A 12836-nucleotide genomic window follows, 5' to 3' on the forward strand; every position below is an offset into this window, starting at 1 on the left:
ATGACATCTAGAAAACTGAAGTTTACAGGACGCTGCACTGTCTAATCTTATAAATGAGGATGACACATCACACAACTTCAGATACCAAGCTCTGGAGATTTTAGCATACAAGAACAAAAAAGAGAGCAAGAGACTAAGAAAGTGAGATGGTTGGTATATTGGAACTGCTTGACAGCCAATGGGAGTTGGAACTACATACTAGTAAAATAACAGGACAGAATGACAATGTGTCCATAAAGACACAGCTAAAGTCAATACCTCAGCCCCACTGAAAGCACATCATATGATTTTTTTCCTGTCTCCTTACACTGGAAATGTCTCAGTCAGTTGAATATAGAAGTCTCTTATTCCATGTAACATAGTGCAGCTTATTGTGATTGGGGTAATGATTTTACCATACTGTTTTTCAAGTTCATAATTTGGAGCAGTCTGAAGTATTATTATAGAAGCTTACTGATTTTATGTTATGGATATCTCATTTACAGGGTACAGGGTACATCATTTGACAACTTTATATTTTATTATATGTTAGATGCCATATTGTTCTAATCGTAGTATCGTCACATATATTTGAGAGTAGGGTTAGCTGCATGTCTTCTTCTTGGCTCCCTGTTTGTCAACATAAAGGACCATTTTTTAACAATCTGTGGGAAGCCACACAGTCAGCCATTTAAAGGAGTTGTCTGTGAGTATAGCAAGTATACAGCAAAATTATTATGTAGGAGAGAGTGGTACCTTCCATGTCTAGAGGTCAGCCTGACAGTCCTCATTTCATTTCTATACTTAGTGGTTTACTTGCATGCCTTCTCACTGATGATTGCATTCAAATCTCTGACACTGGTGTCCAGGAGTTAGCAACAAGACAACAGCAATCCCCACCCCCTGAATCTATGCCATGCTGCCACAGATGATACTAAGGCTGATACGTACATATCAAAATCTACAGGTAATAACTGCTCAGAAAGAAAGGTGATAAGTCCCAATATCTCTGGCTGCACAGAAATGACAGAGAAACACCATTACTGATTCCAGATGTTCCAGATGATTGGTGATCAATAACCTACTATTAAGGACAACAACGATATGGACATGACAGTACTGTTTATGCTGGTAGAAAAAAATTAAATAGGCTTTTATTAAGCAATTACAAGTTTATTTATTTAGATATATATCTCCTAATCAGTTAAGTGGATTGTCTCACAGCACACCCTTTAACAGTTCCAGGCTGGGCCAGTGGCACAGACAAAGCAGTAGCCAAAGTACATTCATGCATCTAGTTTATTTTATGTAGATGTCAGAGGAGTCACAGATGTTCAGATGTCTCACCTTAGAGGTGGTGCTATCCAACAGTGTACATTGGGAAAACAAAAGTGTGCTTCACTTCTATGAGGAACATCTAGGTAAGACATGATCTACAAGAGGTTGGAGATCATGGGACAGAAAAATAGGGGGTCCCTTCATTTGGGGACATGATAAAACATAGATAAGCCCAGCTAGATAAATATTAACCTTACTGAGGCAAGGGAGTTCAGGATGATAAGCTTTGGAATGAAAATCACTCAACAACAGAGAGCAGTCAGATTAAATTCATATTTACTTATTTATGTATTTGTGCATGTAATTGTTTTTTTATGTATTTGTCTGCTTATCTACTAATATGAAGCTTAATATGCTACCTTATTCATTAGTAAATTTAATACTAAACTTTTTTTTTAGCTTTCATGGAAGAGAATTAAGAAGTTCACCAAAAAGGCGAATAGAAGGTCGATTGACACATGCAAATAGCAGTGAGCATAGTAAAGAGAAAGAGAATGCAGCCCACTGTGATACCGAAGCAGAGAACAGACATAATGCTATTCACCAGTCTGATGAGAACAAAGAGAACATAATAGTTGAGAATGATATTGCAGATTTTGTATTGTATCAGGATGAAGAAATCCTCAATAGCTCAATAATATCTGGTAAGTAAATGAAATCGCACTGTTATAAGTGTAAAATAAAACACCCTTTTATAAATTCCTAGCACATTTATGTATATTTATATATATGGTTCCCCTGCGTTTTGTTGAATGTACATTTTGTCGACAAGCACAGTGGGTATTGTATAATGTTGAAGGTATGGATAGCCAAGTGGTGCAAATGTTGATGGTATTTTTTTGTCAAGATAAGTGAGTGGGGTTGAAGGGGATGAGAGTCTTTGTGTGCTAGGGTTAGGGTCAGGGATAGGTGAGGAAGGTATATGTTTGTGTGCATTTTACTCATCATGCTCCCATTACAATATTGGAAGCGAGTAGGCAGAAGTATGATGAATCCAGGAAAGATGTTAAAAGCTAAACACATGTCCAGTGTCTATACTTACCAAAAATGCAAATCAGGGTGGCAAAATATTCAGTCAATTCTTATGTATGGATTTGTTAGAAGGGAAGATGTAGAAATTAGGTCTAGGTGCTGAGAACCAGTAAGACTCAGATGTAAATGGTGGACAGACAGAGTATGAAAGGTTGATATAGTTCTTCCTTGGAGGTAGGAGTGTTGCAAGAATAAGTTACACATTTATTATTTATTTAATTATTTACTACATGGATAGGTGAATTGGTCAAAGAACACTTTTCAGTAACAGCATCAGTAAGAGGTACAAAAGGCAAATTCATTCGTTTTCTGATTTGTCACTAATCCATTTCAGGGTATTGGAAGAGACAGAACCTATCAGCACGCAGGGAGTGCTAGGCAGAGAAACTATTCCTGGATAAAACACCATTTTGGTGCAGAACACACACACACACACACACACACACACACACACACACACACACACACACACACACACACACACACACATACACACAAACAATATTTTCCTATGAATAGTCATTTATGCAATGGCCAAAGCCCTAAGTGATTGCTAACAACCACTTAAACAACCACTCAACAAAACAATTCCCCTAAACACACAGCCCTACAACATTCATCCTTTGCTTTTACATGAGAGGAACCCCCTGCTTTCCCATACTCATATCTACTGAAATATGCTAGCAACACTGCTACGTAATAAAAGGCGAGGAAAAAGGTTTACCGCCATTAGGTCGCAAATAAAATATGCAACTGGTGAAATAACTGACTCACAACATCAGAAACTGCACTTTCGACTGCTGAAAACAGTGAAAGTGAACACAACAAATTCAACTATCCAGAAATATCAAATATGTTCGAAACACCCAACATTTCTAGATGTCTCCAAACACCATTATGGAGGGGGGCAAGCCCCCCCGCACCCCCCATACCCCCTGCTAATTTAATATGCTAACTCTGAGATCGCACTGCAGTGAAGGAAAGGGTACATGTCTGTACTTGGAATGCCGAATTCACATGAGTGACTGCACACTGGCATTCGATGATTTTAATCTGAATTCACAACTGTGTGTTTCAACATTTACAAATCTTGCCATTGTACTTTTGCACTCTAGTGTATGGTACAATGGACTCCTGACCTTATGAAGGTAAACCGAGGCAAAACACCATGCAAAGGCATATATGCTGTCTTCAAAAGCTGTAATCCATTAGTTTCACAAGTAATATAGCAAATGTTATAGGGCATTGTAACACTGGGCAAATAGGATCAGAGAAATTTCATGTGAGTAATTAGACATTGTCCAGTTAAAGTGAAGCCTCTGCACATGCATTCACTTACATATGACATGCACACCTACTGTTAATATGGAGGATCCTCACTTTATGTATGAAACGAGAGATGAGAGGCAAATTGTTTACCCTGTGAAAACCCACACGGATACAGGAAAGGCATACAGAATCTACACTAGAGTTACCTCAGCTGCAAACCAAACTAAAAAAACAAGAAGTGAGAGACACCACCAGACCAGCCACAAATAAATGAAAACAAAATTTTACAAAACTGTGTTACATGAGGCAATACATGGAATATTAGTTTTACAAGAACATTAATATTGCACCTGACATATGGTAATAACAGGAAAAACATACACTCTTACAATACCTATAAAATTTTAGTAGTCCAATGACACATTGTACAAATAATAAACAGTAAATTAAACAGCAACTGCCAGTCTAGCAAGAAGTAGATACAATTGTCAAATATAGTGAGAGAGTTTGTCACCTACTAGTCATCTAACACTAACATCTGTGTTAAGCAGCAAAATATATGCCCTCAGCTTGGATTTACATCTGCCACGTATTGCTTATTACTGCTGTACACTGCTGTAAAGTCCTCTCACTTATCTTCAGTTAGGTTAAAGGAATTGTTCATTAGATGTTAAGGGTGCATGGCATATTCTCACAAATGTAAGATTAAGATTAATGACATCATTTATTTATTTTCACTTGTTTAAGAAGAAAGTCCAACTGGTCAGACAAGTCCTCTTTCAGAAAAAAGTTGCATGAACATAGATGCAAGGCAGACAAAAGAGTGTGTGATTATATTGCTGAGGTAAATGAAAAATGCCCCGGTAACCTTCCAGAGGCTGGCCAACTGTATCCTTGTAGGAGCATGAGGTTATGCCCTTACTTACCTGGATGATATTGCCATTTACAGCCATTCCTGGCATAAGCACCTTTAGCATGTCAGGGAGGTCCTGGGCAGACTGCAAAGGGCAAGGTTGACCATTAAGTCCAGTAAGTGTCAAGTGGCTATGGCAAAGATCTCCTACCTGGGACATAGAGTGGGGAGTGGTAAGATCAGGCCAGAACCTGCCAAAGTGGAAGCCATTCAGGCTTGGCCTGCCTCTGTTACTAAAAAATAGGTGAGGGCATTCTTGGGGACAGTGAGGTACTATAGAAAGTTTATTCCCAATTATAGTACAATAGCTGCTCCTCTCACAAGCCTGAGGAGGGAAAATGGACCAGACAAGGTAGTATGGACCCCAGCATGAGAGTGGGCATTCCAAAAGTTTAAAGGAGCTTTGGGAGGACCCCCTGTGTTAGCCAGTCCAGATTGCAGCCAAAATTTGTTGTGCAGGTGGATGCTTCAAACCATGGGGTGGGGGCTGTACTCAGCCAGGTTTCCTTAGAGGGCAAAGTGCACCCAGTGGTATATCTCAGCCATAGACTCCAACCTAGGGAGGAATGTTATGTAGCAGTAGAAAAAGAATGTTTAGCCATAGTATGGGCACTACAGAAACTTCAACCCTAGCTGTATGGAGGAAATTCACTGTAGTTACAGACCACAATCCTTTAACATGGCTACATCAAATCAGCCAGTAAAATGCCAAATTACTAAGGTGGAGCCTAGGGTTGCAGGCATATGATATGACAGTGCAGCACCATAGTGGAGTTAGCAATGCCATTGCTCTCAAGACAAGGTATGAGGCAATGTATTCCCAGATAGGCTCATTCCTCCAAAGCAACTTTTCTCAAGGGGCACTTGAAATACTAACTTGAGTCTTCAATGGGGGAGAGGTGTGATGATAGGAGGTACTGCCAGCCATGCCAGGAGAAATAGGGCAGTGGATTTGTAACATATGCCAGCACAGATCGCTGGAATTTTGTAAACAATTATATGTCATTTGCATATCAATCTGATTTGTACAGATGCTTGTGCTGAAAATGTATTTGTGAGGTTTGCTTGTGTTAAAATGTATCAGCAGTGAATCCTGATGGAAGGAAAAGAAATGTACATGCATTATTGTAATGGCATATACTGGAAGTGAACACATTAATCTTAATCCATTTTACTTTGCAAAATATTCTTGAAATTAAATTACTTTATGGTTAAGACATAAAGACAATATCCCACAGTTTTGAATGGAGCCAGAGACACAATGTTTGTGCTAGAGAATAGCTTGTAGCTTCTGTATGAGGAAGGGAAGTGTTTTATGGTTAGATTCACAACAGGTGCTGATCTTAGATTTGCATTCCAAATATAGACTTTATATCTTGGTCTATAAGTGAACAAGGTGTGCATGTTAACACATAGGTGTTGACATCCTTCCATTGTTGGTAATAGCATAGGAAATAGTTTCAGATGACCAAATGTGATGCCATTGTGTAATCAACTCTGAAATAATATTTAGATATTAGCAGGAAATTACTCTCAGCATTCTGCATTCTGTCTTGGATCTGACAACAAGGACCACTTACCCATCTAGCCCTGTAGTAGCAAGTAACTTAACTAAGGAACAGTAATTTTCTTTAGATTAGTCAGGAAAACATAGTGAGATTAGAAGTATTGTTTTTCTATAACTGTGTGAAACTTTCCACCTGTGCTATTTTTTATATTCCCTGTGACTCACACTCTGGTATTTACTGTAAATAGATATTTATATTCTTGTTTTTTTATAATTTTATTATTAAATATATTTAAACTTTTCATTGCGGCTGGTCCTTAGAAATATTTAAGCTTTGAGAGTATTTGCATATATTTATTTGGTGATAACTCTGGCCATTTCTGAAAGCCTGGCTGATTGGTCATCGTTACCATTTGTATTAATACTAACTTCATTCGGTATAACTGGGTGCCCCTTTAACAGCCTTATAGTAACTGACTGATGGCAGTGAAACAGGTCTACTTCACAATGTCGAAAGCCGACAATATCGAAGCTGATACTGTCGGCACCACAACATCGAAAGCGCAGAACATTGTGCAGGTAAATGGAAATCTCCATAGGGGGAGATTTCCATTTACCTCAATGTAGTACGATCTCGGAGTTGGAATATTTAAGTAGGGGGGATGTGGGAGGCACAGTCCCCCACACTAGTTAGTTTTTATTTTTGTTTGTTTTTTTTTAAATATTATTCGATGTTTTACTACATCGATCACTAGAGGTCAACCTTTAGTGATTCGATGTAGTAAGATTTCGATAACGTGATACAGACACCAGTGAAGCTACATTATAGTCTGGGCAAAGTTGGTAGAGCGAGTACTCTGTGCCAGCCTTTCCCAGGTGCGCGTGTGTGCGCATCCGCATGTGTGTGTGTTTAAGTGAAAATTAAATCTCAAAGAGTGTGGGTTTGGGGCAGGGACACAAAACACTAGTTTTACAGTTCCAGTAGGTAGCCTTATTGGGAACCTGGAGGGAGACAGATAGAGACACCCAGACCCTGGGCTGAGTGTGTGCTCTGTGTGCTTGTAAGGGAAATTGTGCTTAATGCATAGAGGTCTGTATTGGGAAATACTGATTGTATCCATTTGTATTCCAAGTGAACGTCTCTCTCCAGTGTCAGTGGTCAGGATTCAGGCTCCTTCATTACTGGCCTAGAGTGGAGAACTACACAATGTCTTTGAATCATCCTCTTTATTTTATTTTCTATAGCAACCATGTCACTCTTTTTGTTATGTCTTTGCCAGTAAATCTTTGTATGTCAACTATATTAATTTGCAGTGCTTATTTATCTTACGTATGTGATTGTCTTAATATTGGGCAGGATTCACGATGGCTTGCACGGAGTCTAAGAGTCGTGTAAGACTCCATGCAGCCATAACGATCCAGGAACAGCCCGAAATACCGTGTAAGAGACCAGCTAAAACGTCTCTTACATGGGCAGGGCGTGGATATGCTAATTACCTCACTTGCAGCCGAAAGGCATGCAAATGAGGTAGATTAGCGATCCATGAAGCTGAAACCAGTCCGTGTAAGAGTCGTGTTAGGTGCAGAAATGTACTCAGTTGACAACTGAGTACGTTTCTGCAAATAACACAATGGAGCCATGTCAGCTCCAAATAAAGTGTGCATATGTATCAGGCAGCATGCCAATGGCCAAATATGTGGCCATTGGCACGGAAACCCGATGCAAACATGAAATAAAATAATTTTTTTTTTCGGCGATCGGCGAGGTTTAAATGCAGTGCAGCCCCGCACAAACGGGCTGGGCTATATAAAACATAAAAATAAAGGTTTGAAACCCACAAATGTGGGTTTTATGCAATGCATGGATTTACAATGCAGGGACTAGCAGAGCAAAAACAACATGGTCACCGTTTAGTGGTTGCTAAGGGGGGAAGCTGAGTGTAAGACACGTAACTAAGCATTGGTAGGCAATCCTATGTAAATGAGTGGTAGGATAGTGAATCACACTGTCACATAGCAAATGAGCACATTCCGTGTAGTGTAAGAGTTAGATAAGGGGGAGTAACAGAGTAGGAGATAGGTGACATCACAGGGGGGATTGTTAGAAAGAAATCAAGCTCATTTTAAGCAAAGTGGTATGTGAAAGATGTCAATCACACAGCATAGAAAGAGGAGTGTCAACAGATAAGCATGGGAAAGTCAAGAAATGGAAGGTGTACACTGTGGCTAACACCAAAGTTTCCTGCTGTGCATGCATGCGCGAGTGTGCGCGCTGGGAGGCGCGAGCAAGACAGAGTGCGCACGTGTAAGGCAGAGTAAGCATGTAGGAGCCTGTGTCAAGATCTATAAACCTGTTTGCGCTGGTGTGGGCACGTTTTAACCTGAATAAGCATATTCTAGTCCGTGTAAGCATGTGTGCGTGTGTGGTAGCTACTGTGAGCATGTTTTCGCTGGTATGCGAGCTGCTCCCCCCCTGAGGAAACAGAGAGGAAAAAGGAAGCAGAAGAAATAGTAGGAAGCTAGCAGGGAATACTGGTAGAGCTAGCAGGTGAAAACAATTAGAAGCAGGCAATTACACAGACAGAATACTAGCCCAGCCCAGCACTTAAAACACTGCAAACAGCATTGCAGTATGTTTCTCTCAAGTGACACTGCAAGACAGGAGTAAGCTATTAGAAGTGAAAACTGAAAAATCTGCACTCAGACCAAACATGCTAGGGGCTGCCATAGCTGTTATAAGGAGACATAGGAGACTTGCTGAGGGTGGTGACAATGCAAATGCTGCCAGACAACCCAAAGTGAGGAGACAGAGAAGAGTGTACAGGCCCAGGGTCACCTACCAGGGGTTACATGAGCTGGAGATAATGGAGCGCTGTAGAGTGGACAGAGACCTCCTGCAGCAAATTGTTGAGCTGTGCAGGCCACGCCTCACACACAGAGCCAGCAGAGGGGAACCCATCCCAGTGGAAACCAAGGTATGTGTTTCCCTAAGAATACTAGCAACAGGTACCTTCCAGAGACCAACTGGTGATATGATGGGGATATCACAGGCATCAGCATCCAGGGTACTGCACCAGTTCCTGGATGCCATGTCAGCACATGTCGGTGAGCATGTATATTTCCCCAATTCCCATGAGGTATTGGCCAGCATTATGCGTCTCTTCCAGCAAATAGCGGAATACCCTGAGGTAGTGGGTGCAATAGACTGCATGCATATACGCATCAAAGCACCAGCCGGTGAGCGGGGTAGGGCCTACATTAACCGCAAGGGCTTCCCCTCCATCAACTGCCAGGTTGTGTGTGATGCCCAGGGCATAATAATGAATGTGTGTGCTGGCTGCCCTGGAAGCTACCATGATTCCCATATCTGGCATTTGACGCAGCTGTACCAGACATTTGCCAATGGGGACATCCCACATGGTCACTTAGTGGGGGATGCTGGATATGCACTGGAGCTGTGGCTGATGACACCCATCAGAAACGCACATACACCTGAACAAGAACGCCATAATGAGGCACACGCACAAACATGAAATGTAATAGAGCCTGTGTTTGGGCTGCTCAAGTCACGGTTCCAGTGCCTGGACACATCTGGTGGAGCCTTGCAGTACTCACCAACTACATGTACCCAAATTGTCATGGTATGTGCTATGCTACATAATATGATTCTGCAAAAACAGCTGCAGCAGGACCAGCATAGGGCCGGGACAAACAGTCCCCCACCATTGCCAAGGCCATCACAGGCAGAGCGTGACTCGGAGGAGGAACAACCTGAGCCTGCCCCAGTAGGCAGAAGGAGGCATGCCCAGTATGCCCTGGCCTTGGCAAAGAGGCAACGCTCAGTAGGAACCCTGGGAATGATACCCCTCTCTGACTCACTCATATAGTAACAGGGACGCCAAACATGACACAACCTGCTTTCAAACATGTACAGGGAGTGTAGTATGTGCATCCGACATAGGCAGCCCTGGAGCACCACCTGAGGCATGATTGCCATGTGTTAAGCAATGTAACACCATCTAGTATTTGCAAACATGATGACCCTGCCTAACATCTCACCCTCACCAAGCATGATGCCACACTATGAAGACAACAAGATCAAGTGCAATAATTGGCTGAAGTATTGCTGTTAGCAAAGGGGAACAAATGGCTGACAGCCTGGGATGACATGCCGAGCAAGACATGATGCTCCACCTGCTAGGGATGGCACGCACCCAGCACACCTGGCTGTGTGGATACTGGCAAAGGCTGTTGTCACCCCCACTGTGCCTTGAATAGGTAAGGCTGTAAACACAAACCCACCACCATAGGTAGCACAAGGGATAACAACCTGGATGTAATGCTACCCAATGCCAGAAGTCTAAACTGCAAGGTGCATGCAGACCAAACCCACCTCAGCATGGAGAATGGTAATATCTGTTCTGTAACAGAAACCTGGGTCAAGGCCCAGAAGAGCACCCTAATACTACCAGGTTATGCCTTATACCATGCTCTACAGCCCCAAAACATGGAACAAACTACAGTAGGAGTGTGGCTATCAGTAATTGTCAAGGATAACCACACTCCCAGGTTGGTACCACAGCAAGAAGCAGCATGGACTATCCATGGGCAAGTAACAGTGGCTCAAACTGTGTCCCTGTTTGCAGCCTGCTACAGACCACCCTCACAAACCCAGGAACCCCAGCCAGCCTTCCTGAAGACACTGCAGAGTATGAATGTCTCAACAAATACCAAACAAGGCACACACAAAGTATGACATAGGTGGCAATCCATTATGTTCGGAAGAAGTAATCAGGGACCTACGGACACAAATGGACGGTAACCCATCATGTGACACTCACATTGCCAAGGTGGCCAGGAAGACCTGCTATATTGCCCACCTTAATATGAAAGGATGCACATGTAGATCAAAAGAGGTCACTGTGCCCCCATACTCTTCCCTTATCAGGCCCATACTTGAGAACAATGCCCCAGTTCGGATGTACCGTACTTGGCACCTGCAACAGTAAGAAAGACCCCAAATGTACCTTACCAAGAGGATAAAGGGTCCAAACATTTGTCATCTGCTACCTGGCTGAAGAAACCACAGCCCAATTCACATGCATACTGCCCAGTCAGAGACGATGTATGCCTGATGTACAAGGCCATGTCCAATCCAGAATGAATGGACATGCTCCACTGCAGAAACTCCAAATCTAACAGAGACACCACAGTGGGATATCTGAACTTCCACACATAGATAAATAGGATGTGCTGGAGGGACAGATCCATAACCCAGAGGCTCCTTACACTCCGGAACAGAATCCCAGTCCATGATTGGCTGAGCGCCACACTCATACTCAACAAGAGAAATCCGGTCAAGTGCATGGGAGTTAGTAGGTGTACACTGGGGGCCATCCCTGTGTCACATCTAGTAAAGTAAACCCTAAATGGGCATAATATGCACATTGCGAGGGGTGTTGAAAGCCACACACAGTCTGTCTATGCTCAAACATGGCCAGGGCAGATAGCCTAGTATGAACCTATGAACCTATGACGATACAAATTGTGTAGGACACAAAGGATAATCACACAGCTGTCCTAAATGATGGTAGGAACCATGGTGATAATCCACAGATATGCTCTGCAGTACTCAAATATCACAAACAATACACCAAATCCACACACATTGCCAACATCCAACCTAACAGATTCTTTGCAAACTCACCACCAGCACCAAACTGCCAAATATCTATCCCAGCAGAGTGCTGGCCCCCTTACATTGCAGATGGTGAGGTAACATCCAGCATCTACAAAGCAAACCTCACAGCATCAATGGTACCAGATGGTGTCCTGGGTTGTGTCCATCAAGTTCTGTAAGAAGAATGGAACACCAAATAGCCCTACTGCACACTCACAGGCTTACCACAGGATATGTACTCAAAGAGCAGTGTACAGCAACAGTGGTCCCTCACCACAAAGGTGGTGCCTGAATGGATACTGCAAACTATCACCCCTCAACCCTGACTATCTTGGTTGGCAAAGTAATGGGGAGGATGATCATGGATCCCAGGAATAACGAGATTGGGTACCTACAGACATTGGACGCTACCCAGTGTAGCTTTCATAGGGCAGATCCTGCCCCTTAAACATGTCTGACTCATGTGAAACACACACCAAGGCCATTGATGAGGGGAATGTGGTTCATACAGCCTATCTGGACCTTGCTAAACCTTTCGATACAATACCCCAGTTGTTCAGTACAGATAAGCTCACCAGCCTAACTATAAACCCCTATCCAAGTAGATGGGTTGCAAACCAGCTCAAGGACAGAACTGACCTGGTCAGACAAGCTGCAGCCATGTCAGACTACAAACCAGGTACAACTGGCATCCCACAAGGCACAGTCCTGGGACCTCTCTTGTATGCTATATATGTCACATAGGTACAGGCCAACATGGAAGGACTCTGTCTGAACAGGTTCACAGATGACTACAAACTGCCCACCATATCAGACCCTCCAGCTGACACAAGCATCCTACAAAAGGCACACATAGAAAAAGACAGGTGGTGCCACAGCCATGTCAACAAGCTAAATGCAGAATAGTGTATAGTCATCCCCTGTGGAAACACAGTAAATGGCCACAAATTACCACATAGGTGTTAACCCATTAAGTACATCAGGAGCAATAAGAAACCTGGGGACACAAGGTGATATATATCCTGCATGTGACAACCATGTGTCTGTAGTGGTTACAGAAACATACCATATACCCACCTAATCATGAAGGTAAGCACAGCTAGGTCAGGGTAGGTCAT

General features: G+C 42.6%; 1 protein-coding gene across 3 annotated transcripts in view; it reads left to right on the plus strand.

Annotated features, from left to right (window-relative positions):
• PHACTR3 (phosphatase and actin regulator 3) overlaps window positions 1-12836 on the plus strand; it is a 1988889-nt gene that overhangs the window by 1405258 nt on the left and 570795 nt on the right. For all 3 annotated transcript variants that reach the window (XM_044089987.1, XM_044089989.1, XM_044089988.1), the window contains one exon: window positions 1717-1961. In XM_044089987.1, the coding sequence (XP_043945922.1) occupies window positions 1717-1961 (245 nt within the window). The remainder of the gene's footprint in view (window positions 1-1716; window positions 1962-12836) is intronic.

The sequence above is a fragment of the Protopterus annectens genome, chromosome 12.part0 (assembly GCF_019279795.1).
Source record: "Protopterus annectens isolate FY-2018-M chromosome 12.part0, PAN1.0, whole genome shotgun sequence".
Classification (NCBI taxonomy): domain Eukaryota; kingdom Metazoa; phylum Chordata; order Ceratodontiformes; family Protopteridae; genus Protopterus; species Protopterus annectens.